The following is a 12,627-nucleotide window of genomic DNA, read 5'->3' on the forward strand; positions in this document are numbered from 1 at the left end:
ATTTCATTCGGCTTTTGCAATGACCATAGTCCATCATGGCTATCCCCATTTAAAAAAACTTATTTATTTATTAGAGACAAGGTCTTGCTCTGTCACCGAGGCTGGAGTGCAGTGGTGCAATCACAGCTCACTGTAACCTTGAACTCCTGGGCTCAAGCAATCCCCTTTTCCCCATGACCTCACCCTCCCAAGCAGCTAGGACTACAGGCATGCACCACCATACCTGGCTAATTTTTAAATTTTTTTTGTAGAGATAGGATCTCACTGTGTTGTCCAGGTTGGCCTCAGACTCCTGCACTCAAGCAATCCTCCCACCTCAGCCTCCCAAAGTGCTGGGATTACAGGAGTAAACTACCACACCCAGCCCACTATCCCCATTTTAAAGCTGGGAAAACTAAGGCTAAAAGAGATCAAGTGACTTGTCCAACGTGACAATGCTCCTGAGAGGTAGGGCCCTAAGCAGAAAGAAGGTTTTTCCATATTCAGGGGCTAGAGGGCTCCCTCCCCAGACCCTACCCTGCTCCAAAACATGCTGCACCCACATCATCCCACTATGGATTAAACCTTTTCTGTGGACAGGTGAGTATGCATTGGCCACACTGCCCAAGCAGGCCCTGTGTAGGATGTCCTTTAGGCAGGAATGGCTCATGTCCCTGGCCCTAGAGGCTCAACAAGTATCTCCAAAGATGGCCCTATCTACCTGCCTCAGCTAAGCCATGAAACCAAGGATGGAACCCAATCCTCCATCTGTTGGCATCAACCCTTTTCCTGTTTCCTCAATAGGTGAGACAGGATTTCATCCTTTTCCCCCATCATGACATAACATGGTGGGAAGTGTTGGCGTGTGTGGACACAATCCCCTAGGCTTGCTCAGTCCTTGACAAAACCTTCAAACTTTCCCCATTGGGAAACATGCAGTAGAGTGATTTGGGATGACCATATCCCAGATGGAGCCAGGGAGAGCCGGCTGGTCACAGGCAAGGCCCAGGCACCTTCTTCACTCTCCTTCCCAAGATGGCAGGGACGCCAGTGAGTGGAGGATGTTTTTAGGGATTTGTCTTGCACGTGCTTCCATTTATGACAGGCTAGAAACATTGCACAGAATTGGAACATGCAAACGCAGTGCTTCTCAGTGGAGGCGGCACATCTGCTATGGAGATTTTGGAAATCGGTGGAAGCCATTATTTGGCTTGTCACATGATGGTGGGGGCCGCCGTTGTTAGTGAACAGTGGAGCCAAGGATATTTTGGGAGTCCTGCAATGACCTGGAGAGTCTCTGATGCCAATCCTTGTCTATATCCCTTATGACTCTTCCAATGTCTCACCTGCCACTCATGGAGGTAAAAATCTGTTTGTAATTAGCCGGGCTTAGAACCTAACCTTTATGACTTTTGATTTTTACGTTTTTTTGTTTTTGTTTTTGTTTTTTTTGAGACAAGAGCCTCACTCTGTCGCCCAGGTTGGAGTGCAGTGGTGTGACTTTGGCTCACTGCAACCTCCATCTCCCCGGGTTCAAGGAATTCTCCCACCTCAGCCTCCCGAGTAGCTGGGAATACAGGCGTGTGTCACCGCGCCCAGCTAATTTTTGTATTTTTAGTAGAGACAGGGTTTCACCATGTTAGCCAGGCTGGTCTCAAACTCCTGACCTCAGGTGATCTTCCCAACTCAGCCTCCCAAGGTGCTGGGTTTACAGGTGTGAGCCACTCTGTGCCTGGCCTAGATTTTTATGCTTTTAAATAAAAGCATTAACAAGTGTTTAAAATGTTGTTCTAATACAAGAATATCCCATCTGTGTGACTCTAGAGAAGATTGTTCTTTGGTTCAGCGCTTCACTGAGAGTCAGTTGCCATTCTGGAAAATCCCATGCCAACATCATCAGTGCCTGAACTTGACCCTTTTCCTTGTATTTGTAGCTGTCGCCGTGGATAGACCTAAGTGTCTGTCTCTTACTGCGTCTTCTGTTGGTGTGGCCTGGCCCGAGCATTAATATGCTGAAATGCACTTTATTTATTTATTTATTTATTTATTTATTTATTTATTTATTTATTTTTGTAGAGATGGGGTTTCCCCATGTTGCCCAGGCTGGTCTCAAACTCTTGAGCTCAAGTGATCTGCCCGCCTCAGTCTCCCAAAGTACTGGGACTACAGGCATGAGCCACCTTGCCTGGCCTGAAATGCACACTTTCATTATGAATTGTCTTATGTTATTTCTTCTTCATATTCCAGTTAGGGCATTATGCTGATGTGTATTCATCTAATACGTGTAGGAGGTGATACTATCTATGATTCTAATTTCGGGCGAGGAAAGGAGACATTATGTAATTGTTTGTTACTAAAATGGGCCTTGGGGATCACAGGGTCAGGGACCACCACGTGAATATGCTCAGCAGAGCAGAGCTTTCTGCAAAGAGTCTTTCACAGGGCCCCATCTCAGCGAGCAACAGTTCAGAGACCCCCTTCTCCTGGAATGCAGAGGCAATTTTTCCTTCATCTTTTCTCACTAAAATATCTTTCTGAGCCTCCTATGGAGACAACCGCTTCTTTTGCACAATAAAACCATTGTTGTCCACCTATCATCAACCACCCACTTTCAGAGTTCCCCTGCCCTGTTGGGCTCAGGCAAAAACCTTTTGCTTTGGAGCCTGGGGGAGTGTGCATGGGAAGGTAGTACCCCCTGCCTCACTTACTCTCTGTTATTCAATTGGAAGAACCAGCTTCATGAAGTCTGGAACCATATCTGAACTATTCATCGCAATCCTGTGAGACTCGCTGAATGCCTGGTATACAGTAGGCACTTAATAAAAACAGCAAATGAGAAAAAAACAAAGAGAATGGTGGTACATGTAAAAGTGCCTACCAGAGTAATTGTACACAGTAGGTACTTACTAAGTATTTCTTGGAGGAGGTGTGTGCCTGGTACACAGTTGGCACTCAATTCATGTTTTGTTACATAAAATGGTATCGGATATAAGGGTCCAGCCCATACCAGGTGCTCAATAAATAATTTTTTAAATTTTATTTTAATAATAGAGATGGGATCTCGCTTTGTTGCCCAGGCTGGTCTAGAACCCCTGGGCTCAAGTGATCCTCCCACCTCAGCCTCCCAAAGTGCTGGGATTACAGGTGTGAGCCACCGCACCAGGCCAATCAATATTTGTTGAGTGAATAGTGAATACATTAATGAATGAATTAGAGAGTGAGAGGCAGGAGCCCTTGCAAGACTGTGAGATACAGCCCATCTCTCCAGGGTCAGATGCCCCTCCCACCTCTGCACGCAAACACTCTGCAGCCCCAGGCAGGAGATGACACAAAAGCTTTTCTGGAAAACCCATGTGGGCTTTGCTACTTACGAATCGTGAGGAGTTGTCGTTCTTCACTGTTTTGGCGTTGCCGAAAGCCTCCAGAATCGGGTTTGCTTGTAGAAGCTGCTTTTCCAGCTCTCCCTAAAATTCATTCATATCTAGTTATTGGAGAAAGCAACCTAGGTCCTGACAGTTCTACCTCGGATGGATGTTGTCACAAAACTCTGCCCTTAACCCACAGGTTCTCTCCTATCTCCTACCTCCTCTCAGACCCTGATGCTAATGTTCAGATTTACAGGAGGATTTCAGAAGAGAAGCAACTGTCTGAGCTCTCTAATAGCTAGGACATCTGCTCCCTAGGAAGGTCACTTTTTTCAAGACTAGGGCCTGCTCATCTGTGCAACATCACTGCCACTCAAAGCCACTGCCTTGCACAATGTCGGAGATGTCATTTACATCATGATGAATGGTGCCCCCCGGAGTTGTGCAGTGCACCACCTGTCCCACTGTACATGGCAGTCGTGCTGCTGTTCATGTTTAACAAGCAGCCTTCTTCAAGCTAAACCACTACAATCCTCCTTCTAATTATTTTAGTGCAATTTTTTTTTAAGTTGCAATTTTTCCTTTCTCAGGACTGGTTTTCTGAAGTCTTCTACAGCAGACAAGTAAGGAATGCACAAAACCCACCAGGAATCCTCTTAGCGGACTGCGGAATAAAGCTTCAAGCAGGTTGCCTGAGCTCCATTCACTGGGTTAAAGGAAGCTGAGACTGTACACAGCCCACCGGCCCCCTCTACCGGGATGCCTTTGCACAAACGCGGTCACGTGATTAATCATGGCAGGAAAGGGCCAATGTGGTTAAGTTAAGCTGGGAAAGCAAATGAGCTGCTCTTGGCCTAGCCCTAAAACATGGTGGCTGCAGTTGGGCCCCGAGGCCTCCAGGCCCTGGATTCTGGGAGTTTTTCTCCTTGTCCTCCCTCCTGCTTTCCCTTCCTTATTTTTCCAGGCAGCAGGGCTGGGCTGGACAGGAGCCGGGAAAGTGTCTAGAGGGGACAAGGATGGGCATGGCTTCCTCCTCATTCCTCCACATGCTAGGAAGGCATCAGGGTACCTGGTCTACAGGACAAAGCAGGAAGCTGCTATTTGTTTCTGTTTTGATTTGTCCACACATCTTCCTTTTTGTAGCTCCCAGAGAAAGATGAAGCAAAAGCCTCATCCGCATACAAATCTCAGCCACAAGTGGAATCACCACAGCTGAGACTGGTGGAAATTTACAAGGAGCACCACGGGCATTTCTTTGTTGGTGGGAAGACGACTAAAGGAATCACTTTTGTTCACATAAACTTGGGGTCTCCATTCTCTCTGAAAAAGGCTCCCTTTCTAGAATGGGGATTCTGGCAGGTAAGGTTGAAAAGTCTTGGCAAGAGAGCTTTAAATGGGGGGACCTGGTTCAAACCCTCAATTTTATAGATGATGAAACCGTAGCCCCGAGAAGTTAACTGACTCGGCCAAGGTCACACAAAAGCAGATCCCAAATAAGAACTGTAATTCTCCTTCTGATCTGCAACACAGTCACCCAGGGTCTAACTAAGATGGATTGAATGATCTTTTCGGGAGCCAAGGAAGACACCTGTGGGTTTCTTCTAGGCTGGGACCCATACATCAGCCCCCCAAGCTCTGTGTTAGAGATGAGTTTACATATGCACAGGTCCAAGCAGGACCAGGTTATGCGTTGCGTAGCTGGGGCCTTACCGCGCCACCAAAGCTAGTGCATCGTGACCTCCAAGACTGTTTCTGGAGGCTTGAGTCAAGCAACCAGCATGCAAGAGACAGACACGCACTGCACACGCATGCACAGGGACACACTGGTGCACCAGGGACAGGGCTGAGGGAAGACACTTAGGGATGATGGCAGGGAGAGAAGAGGGAGGCATGCCACAGCTGTGCCATCGACTGTCCATCGAGCCAGGGAAGCTTTGGGGCCTGACAGTCCTAAAACACTCAGCCAGATGGGACAGACATCTCTGTCTAGGTTGTTCCAGTCAAGGGAGTGGATGCTTTGAAGGGTGCAGGGGTTCATTCTGAAGCGGAGAAATCCATTTCAGGCTGGAGCGCAACCCTGGGGACTCCAATAGGCGTCCCGTGGGTGGTAAATGCACCCCCACACCCTTCCCTGGCATCAGACACCCACAAGATGGTATTTTGGTGCATTTACTGATTTAAGTTGTGAAACTCTAGGGCCTACCCCATTTCTACCACCAGCTACGGGACTCGGTGGGTGCAATAGGATCATGCAGATCTAAGTTCACTCCGTGCCTCCCCTACACACCAGGAAAACACTCTCAGTTACTCACGTAGGCAAAAGATGGGCCTTGCTGTGGTTGAACAACACAGTATAAAACAAATGTCAGTGTTATTTCCATCACATGGACATCAGGGGCTGGAGAATATATGACTTTGATCCCCCGAAACAGCCTGGAGTCTCCCAGACAGACTGGTCAGCTCCTTTTCCTTGATACTGTTTCTTTTCTCTCTGTTTAGCTGCAGGAATACGATCACAGCTCACTGCAGTCTCAACCTACTGGGCTCAGGCAATCCTCCTGCCTCAGCCTCCCAAGTAGCTAAGACTACAGGCATGCACACCAGGCCCAGCTAATTCTCCTGATTTTTTTTTTTTTTTTTTTTTTTTGTACAGACAGGGTCTCACTACGCCACCCAGGCTGGTCCTGAACTCCTGGGCTCAGACCATCCTCCCACCTTGGCCTCCCAAAACACAGATTACAGGCATGAGCCCCCATGCTCAGCCATTCCCTCCTTTTTCTAATTTCTTAGAGATCCAGACATTTCAAAGGTTTTCATAATTACTGGGGCCACATTAGGCTCCTTAAAACAGTATCCAGTGAGACAATGTCTGAGATGTGTTTACGCATGCAGCCAAAACAAGCAGCACATAGTAGGCCCTTGATAACGATGAGTTGTTAGAAAGTATTATCTCCTGTGTTTACTCTTTAGGGAAAGGGAAGGCAGTGGAAACTGTGTTTAAACTGCCACACAGCCTCTGGGGCCATTGTTCCCACTCACTATGGCTAGAAACCAACTTGCCAGAGACAATTCTAGGATGCTGAATCTTGAGTTTCCTGCATTTGTTTGGAGAAGGAAAGTTCTCCAAAGCCACGACCAGCGCCCATCCTAGGTCTCCAAGGGCCTCCAGACAAGCCGGCCATGGTGGCTGCCCCAGAGTCCCCTCTGAGGATGCAAAGTGACATCTGGAATGGCGAACACTGGAGACACCGCACGCCGTAGTCAGATCTCCATCCTACCATCTTCCCACCCACGAACCTGCAGACGGAGGCACCGGCCAGTCCTAGCGGCCCTACCACGTGCCCCCTCCTGTGGGATAGATGGGGCAGGGCTGACACATGAGGAGGAAGAGAAGGATGGGCCCTAGAGGAGATGACTCTAGAAACCTGCTCTTCTTTTCCTCCCAAGCTCTTAGTCATACCGTGTCATCATCTGTTTATTTGAGGGATTCTTTGACAACTACATGCTCTTCCACAGGTCCGGAAGCTCAGAGAAGAGAATAACAGCATCTCTCAGACTTATCCCCAGGTCCCCACCCCAAGTGGTTCCTGGCATACAGTAGGTGCTCAATCCACAGTTACTGAATGGCATTGCACTGAAGCCCACGGGCCGAGTGATACCAGCATCTCCATCCCAGGGACAGGGGGACACGTGGAGGAATCCGGGAACCCAAAAGGTACCTTAACCCCTGGGACGTTACAGAGATTCATGAAAGGAGTGCTTCTCAATCGAGGGCAACTGTCCCACCCCAGGGAACATCTGACAATGTCTAGAGATATTTTTGGTTGTCACAACTGGAGGGAAGGGGGCTGTCGGCATCTGGCGGGTCGAGGCCAGGGATGTTGTGAAACATTCTACGAGCCACAGGGAAGCCCCCCCAAGGAAGAGTTATCTGGTCCAAAATGACATCAGTGCCACCACTGAGAAGCCCCAACGTGGAGGAAGATCTCGCTATGGAAGGAAAGGGCTTATTCTCATTTCACGAAACGGGCCCCCTTCTGGAGGGATGCTTCTAGCTGAGCCAAGAAATCACCCACACTCAACAGGCCTGCTCGCCAAAAAGACAGTCCCTCTTTGAGTCTTCAGGGGAGGGGTAGTCAGAAGGGGCCTGAGTTCTTGCAACGATGTTCTGTTTGTATCTCGGTTGGGCTGCAAGCTGGAGACCGGTTGGCAAAATCATGGCCTCTGATTGGGAACTGCCACTCACCGTGATACTTGTGTCTTTCTTGCCCTTGTGGGAGGAGGCCACCACGGCCAGGTACTGAATGACCTTCTTGGTGTTTTCGGTTTTCCCGGCTCCAGACTCGCCTCTGAAAGACACGGGAACATCATCTATGCACACGTTCCATGGTGACCTTTCCGCAGTTCCATGAGCCAGGCAGGACAATAATGATCATCACCATCATTTCCCAGAGGGTGAAACAGAGGCTCCCAGAGGGGAAGTAACTTGCCCAAGGCCACATCTCTGGTAGTGAGTGGAACTGGGTCCCCAGCCTAGGTCCAATGCCCAATCTATTCCTTCCAAGAGGACATAGAAAAGAATTCAGATACAAAGAGTGAAAAGGTGGGCTGGGCGCGGTGGCTCATGCCTGTGATCCCAGCACTTTGGGAGGCTGAGGTGGGAGGATCATTTGAGCCCAGGAGTGTGAGACCAGCTCAGCAACACAGAGAGACACTGCCTCTAGAAAAAGATTTAAAAATTAGCCAGGCATGGTGGCACATGCCTGTAGTCCCAGCTATTTGGGAAGTTGAGGCAGGAGGATCACTTGAGTCCAGGAGTTCAAGACCAGCCTGAGCAACACAGCACAACCCTGACTCTATAAAAAATAAGAAAAATTAACCAGGCATGGTGGTGCATGCCTGTAGTCCCAGCTACTCAGGAGGCTGAGGTGGGAGGATGGCTTAAGCCCAGGAGTTTGAGGCCACAGTGAGCCATGATCACACCACTGCACTCCAGCCTGAGTGACAGAGCAAGACCTCATCTCTAAAAAAATAGGGTGAACAAGAAAACCTTAGTTTTCTTACATAGGTCCAAACAGGTTTATTTGGAATTATCTGCTTTTTTTTTTTTTTTTTTTTGAGATGGAGTCTCACTCTGTCCCCAGGCTGGAGTGCAGTGGCACAATTTCAGCTCACTGCAAGCTCCACCTCCCTGGTTCACGCCATTCTCCTGCCTCAGCCTCCCAAGTAGCTGGGACTACAGGCACCCACCAGCACGCCCGGCTAATTTTTTGTATTTTTAGTAGAGACGGGGTTTCACCATGTTAGCCAGGATGGTCTCGATCTCCTGACCTCATGATCCGCCTGCAGACATCATTAGCATTGCTAGAAATGGAAAGACCAGGCACAAGGCAGCCTTCAAGAAAGGATGTAAGTGCCTCTGGAGTACCAGGACCTAAAGTTTAAGAAGCTCCCTTATGGAAAGAAAAATTTACCAAAAAACCGGTTATCCCATTGGTCACTGGGCAGATGCAAGCCCCTTTATCCTCTGAGGAATCCCACCCCATGTATCAGGAAGCTAGCTGATGATCTCAGCCAAGTATCTAAGAATAAACCCAGCTGAAGTAATTCACACTAAAGTGTAAATGACTGATATGTTTAGATCAGCACGACATGGTTTGTCGTATCAAAAAAGTATGTCCTCCTGGAATATGAAGGTAGATTTTTTTTTTTTTTTTTTTTTTTTTTAACCAAGATGGCTTTTGTGAACTAGCTGCCTGTTTTGGCCACCAGAAATCATCACAATGGAACAGCTCCATCCAGATACTGCCTCTATGTCCCACCACTCCTAGTGAAAGATAAGGACAGTGCCTTGACCAAAACTTCACTTGTTTATCGTCTTCTTCTATTTTTCAGTTTACTTTTGCTTTTTGTGTTTCCTTTCTTTGCCTTATCTCTCTTATTTTCTGAGCTCACTTAATACTCTAAAATATAAGAGAGTTTTTTTTTTTAAGTTGGAAAAAGAATTTGTTCACCCCGAGGTCAGCCCAAGGTTCTCTGTGCTGAACCAGTGCCACCAAAGCTAGTACAGTCTGCTCTTCTTCCTAATTAGGAAATAAAGAAATTAATTTTCTCTGCCAAGGGCCCATTAATAACTTGGCTCATGGCTTAAAAAAGAAATAGAAGAAAAGAAAAAAGAAAGAGAAAGAAAAAAAAAGTGCCCCAAATTGCTGTGCCTAATCCTACAGGTCCCACTGTCCAGAAATCAAGTGTCTGATGGCCAAGAATGATGAAACATCTTGCGGTGACTTTGTGTGGTCCCTTCCCTTCCTAGAGGCCCTCCTTCCCAATGGCCACATTATTTCACATGGCCTCAGAGGCAGTTTATGAAATGGGGACCATGAAGGCATTACCCCATTTCCCCAGAAGGGGAAACTAAGACCAGAATGTGTGTGTGTGTGTGTGTGTGTGTGTGTGTGTGTGTGTGTGTGTGTGTGTAAAAGAGGATAACTAGCCAGGTGCAGCAGAGAACTGGCCACGTTTATAATTGCAGCTACTCAGGAGGCTGAGTTGGGAGGATGCCTTGAGGTCAGGAGTTTGACAGAAGCCTGGGCAACATAGCAAGATCCCATCTCTTAAGACAGAGAAGAATTGGCATTTGTCATTGGGGGGATATAGGGGGAAGGGTCCCTTTGCTAATTGCTCTACATGAATTATTTCCTTTATCCTCTTCCTGCTTCCATGTTATTATAGAAGGAAGAGTCTTGCCCAGAGTGGGTAAGCAATTTTCCCTAGGTCACACAGCAAAGAAGGGATACAGTCAGAATGGAAAGTCAGGTCTCTGATTCTAATGCAGTCAGAATTCCTTTTACTACATTTCACCAAGTTGTTCCATGACACAGGCCCAACCCTCTAGGGACTTGCTTTCTAAGGCCAGAAGAAGGGCAGGGGAAGGGGAATTGATATTTGTTGAAGGCCTGCACAGTACTAGGCTTTGGGCTCACAAATCTTTTCATTTACTCTACCCAGCAATCTAATGAGAGAGTTATTAATTATCCCCATCACCCACCTGGGGAAACTGAGGCAAAGAGAGGTTGAAGTAAATTGCTCCAGCCCACAATTGCTCCTGCTTTCACACAGATAGGAAATGGAGGAGAAGCAGGATTTGAACATAGGTCCACTTGACACCAGGGCCCATGTTCTGCCTCCCACACTTTTATTTTAACAAATCAGCAAAGAGAAAAGACAGAGTGAAGTTCCAGCCCCACTCCACCGCAATTCTGCCATATATTCCAGGAGGCTTTACTTGCCCCAATCAATGAACCAAGCCACTCAGTCATTCACACCTAAGTATGAATTACTTCAATCAGGCTAATGTCAGAACTTTGCTTGACTTCATTCTAAAGTGAAGGGGTTGGATTCTGATTAAAGCAAGAGAAAGGAGAGAAATTTTTGGATGTAGGAAACCACTTGCGTAGGTGGTCATGAACCTATTCAGATCCAAGACAAGAATCAGGACAGCGGTGTGCACAAACAACACGTGTGGATCACACTCTTCATGCTGACAAACCAGTGCTCCTAGACTGCTGCTGCTCACTTCTCCTTTCCCACAGAAGTTCCTTCCTTTCCACCCTGGCCTTGAACCTCTCTCACCTCCTCCCTTTTACAACAAAGACATCACCGGGTGTGGTGGCTCACGCCTGTCATCCCGGTACTTTGGGAGGCTGAGGCGGGTGGATCACTTGAGGTCAGGAGTTCAAGACCAGCCTGGCCAACATGGTGAAACCCTGTCTCTACTAAAAATACAAAAAGTAGCTGGGCATGGTGGTGGGTGCCTGTAGTCCCAGCTACTTGGGGAGCTGAGGCAGGAGAATCCCTTGAACCCAGGAGGCGGAGATTACAGTGAGCTGAGCTCGTGCCACTGCACTCCAGCCTGGACAATAGAATGAGACTCCATCTCAAAAAACAAACAAACAAACAAACAAACAGACAAAAAAAACCCAAAGACATCAATGTGCCCCATCTGTGGCTATGGTCTCCCACTTTGCCTGGGATGGGGAGTGGGACATAAACTCTGGGCATCTACCCCTTCCCATGTAGCTGCTGGGCTCCACTGTTTCCAAGTTCTGTTGAGAAAAATAAATTGCCCTGGGAGGTTCTGCCAAAGAAAACATCCCAAGCTCCAGGCTCGTGGGCGTCTGAAGGTTGATGTGCTTAGAGCCGGTCTAGAAACATTCATAGCTTGGCTTTTCTGACCCGTGACCTCTAGGGGTGAAGATGCCTTCCTGGTCTGAGCATCCTAAACTCCTTTCTTATTTCTTGGGGAATTTGGTACTGAGCTCCCTCTTCCTGGAGAAGGACCAGACTCATGACCACGTTATGGCCTCCTGGCCTTGTAACTACCCCAATGCCAAGTCCTTTTAATCAGTCCAGCCCCAGCAGCTGGGAGGAAACAACCAATGGCCACTTAATCCCCCAGCCAGGCTGGCTTCATGAGTGTGACCTGTACAGTCTCACAGGGACCACCCTGTGCTTAATACTCTAATGTTGCCACCTGGAAATTCTTCCTAATTCTTTATAAACGCTCTGCATTTTCTTTTTTTTCTTTTCTTTTCTTTTTTTTTTGAGACTGACTCTTGCTCTATTGCCCAGGCTGGAGTGCAGTGTGTGATGGTGGCTCACTGCAACCTCTACCTCCCAGGTTCAAGTGATTCTCCTGCCTCAACCTCCCAAGTAGCTGGAACTACAGGTGCCTGCCACTATGCCCGGGTAATTTTTATATTTTTAGTAGAAATGGGATTTCACCATGTTGGCGAGGCTGGCCTCGAACTCCTGACCTCGTGTGATCTGCCCGCCTCAGCCTCCCAAAGTGCTGGGATTCCAGGTGTGAGTCACTGCACTCAGCCAGCATTTTCATTTTGCAAAATTCTACAAATTCTGCAGCTGGTCCTAGCTCCCAGGGTCGAATATTGCCAAGTCCATTGCAGCCTGTGGTTTGCCACTGGTAGGAAAGCCAAATTGTCTCTGATGAACCTCACAGCTATTCAGTCCCTGGTCTTTATGTGACTGGCAAAGCACCCTGGCATTTTGTACTGTACAACTCCTACACGTCCTGCAAAACCCCAGGCAGAAGCAACGCCTCTCTCCCCTATAGCATCAATTGGCAGAATAGCATAATGGGCTCCAGGGACAGGTTGCTCAAGTTCAAATCCCTGCTCTGCCAGTTACCTGTGTGACCTTAGGCAAGTCATTTAGCCTCTCCATACCTCAGTTTCTTTACCCCATTATAAAATGGGTATAATAA

The 12,627-nt window shown here is 47.8% G+C and overlaps 1 protein-coding gene across 1 annotated transcript in view; it reads right to left on the reverse strand.

Moving 5' to 3' along the window:
- LOC129527341 (myosin-11-like) overlaps positions 1–12,627 on the reverse strand; it is a gene marked incomplete at its 5' end in the record, with an annotated part of 91,335 nt that overhangs the window by 25,725 nt on the left and 52,983 nt on the right. The window contains 3 exon segments of the mRNA XM_063699801.1: positions 3,351–3,443; positions 5,657–5,677; positions 7,591–7,693. Coding sequence (XP_063555871.1) covers positions 3,351–3,443; positions 5,657–5,677; positions 7,591–7,693 — 217 coding nt within the window.

This window comes from Gorilla gorilla, chromosome 18, assembly GCF_029281585.2.
Source record: "Gorilla gorilla gorilla isolate KB3781 chromosome 18, NHGRI_mGorGor1-v2.1_pri, whole genome shotgun sequence".
Classification (NCBI taxonomy): Eukaryota; Metazoa; Chordata; class Mammalia; order Primates; family Hominidae; genus Gorilla; species Gorilla gorilla.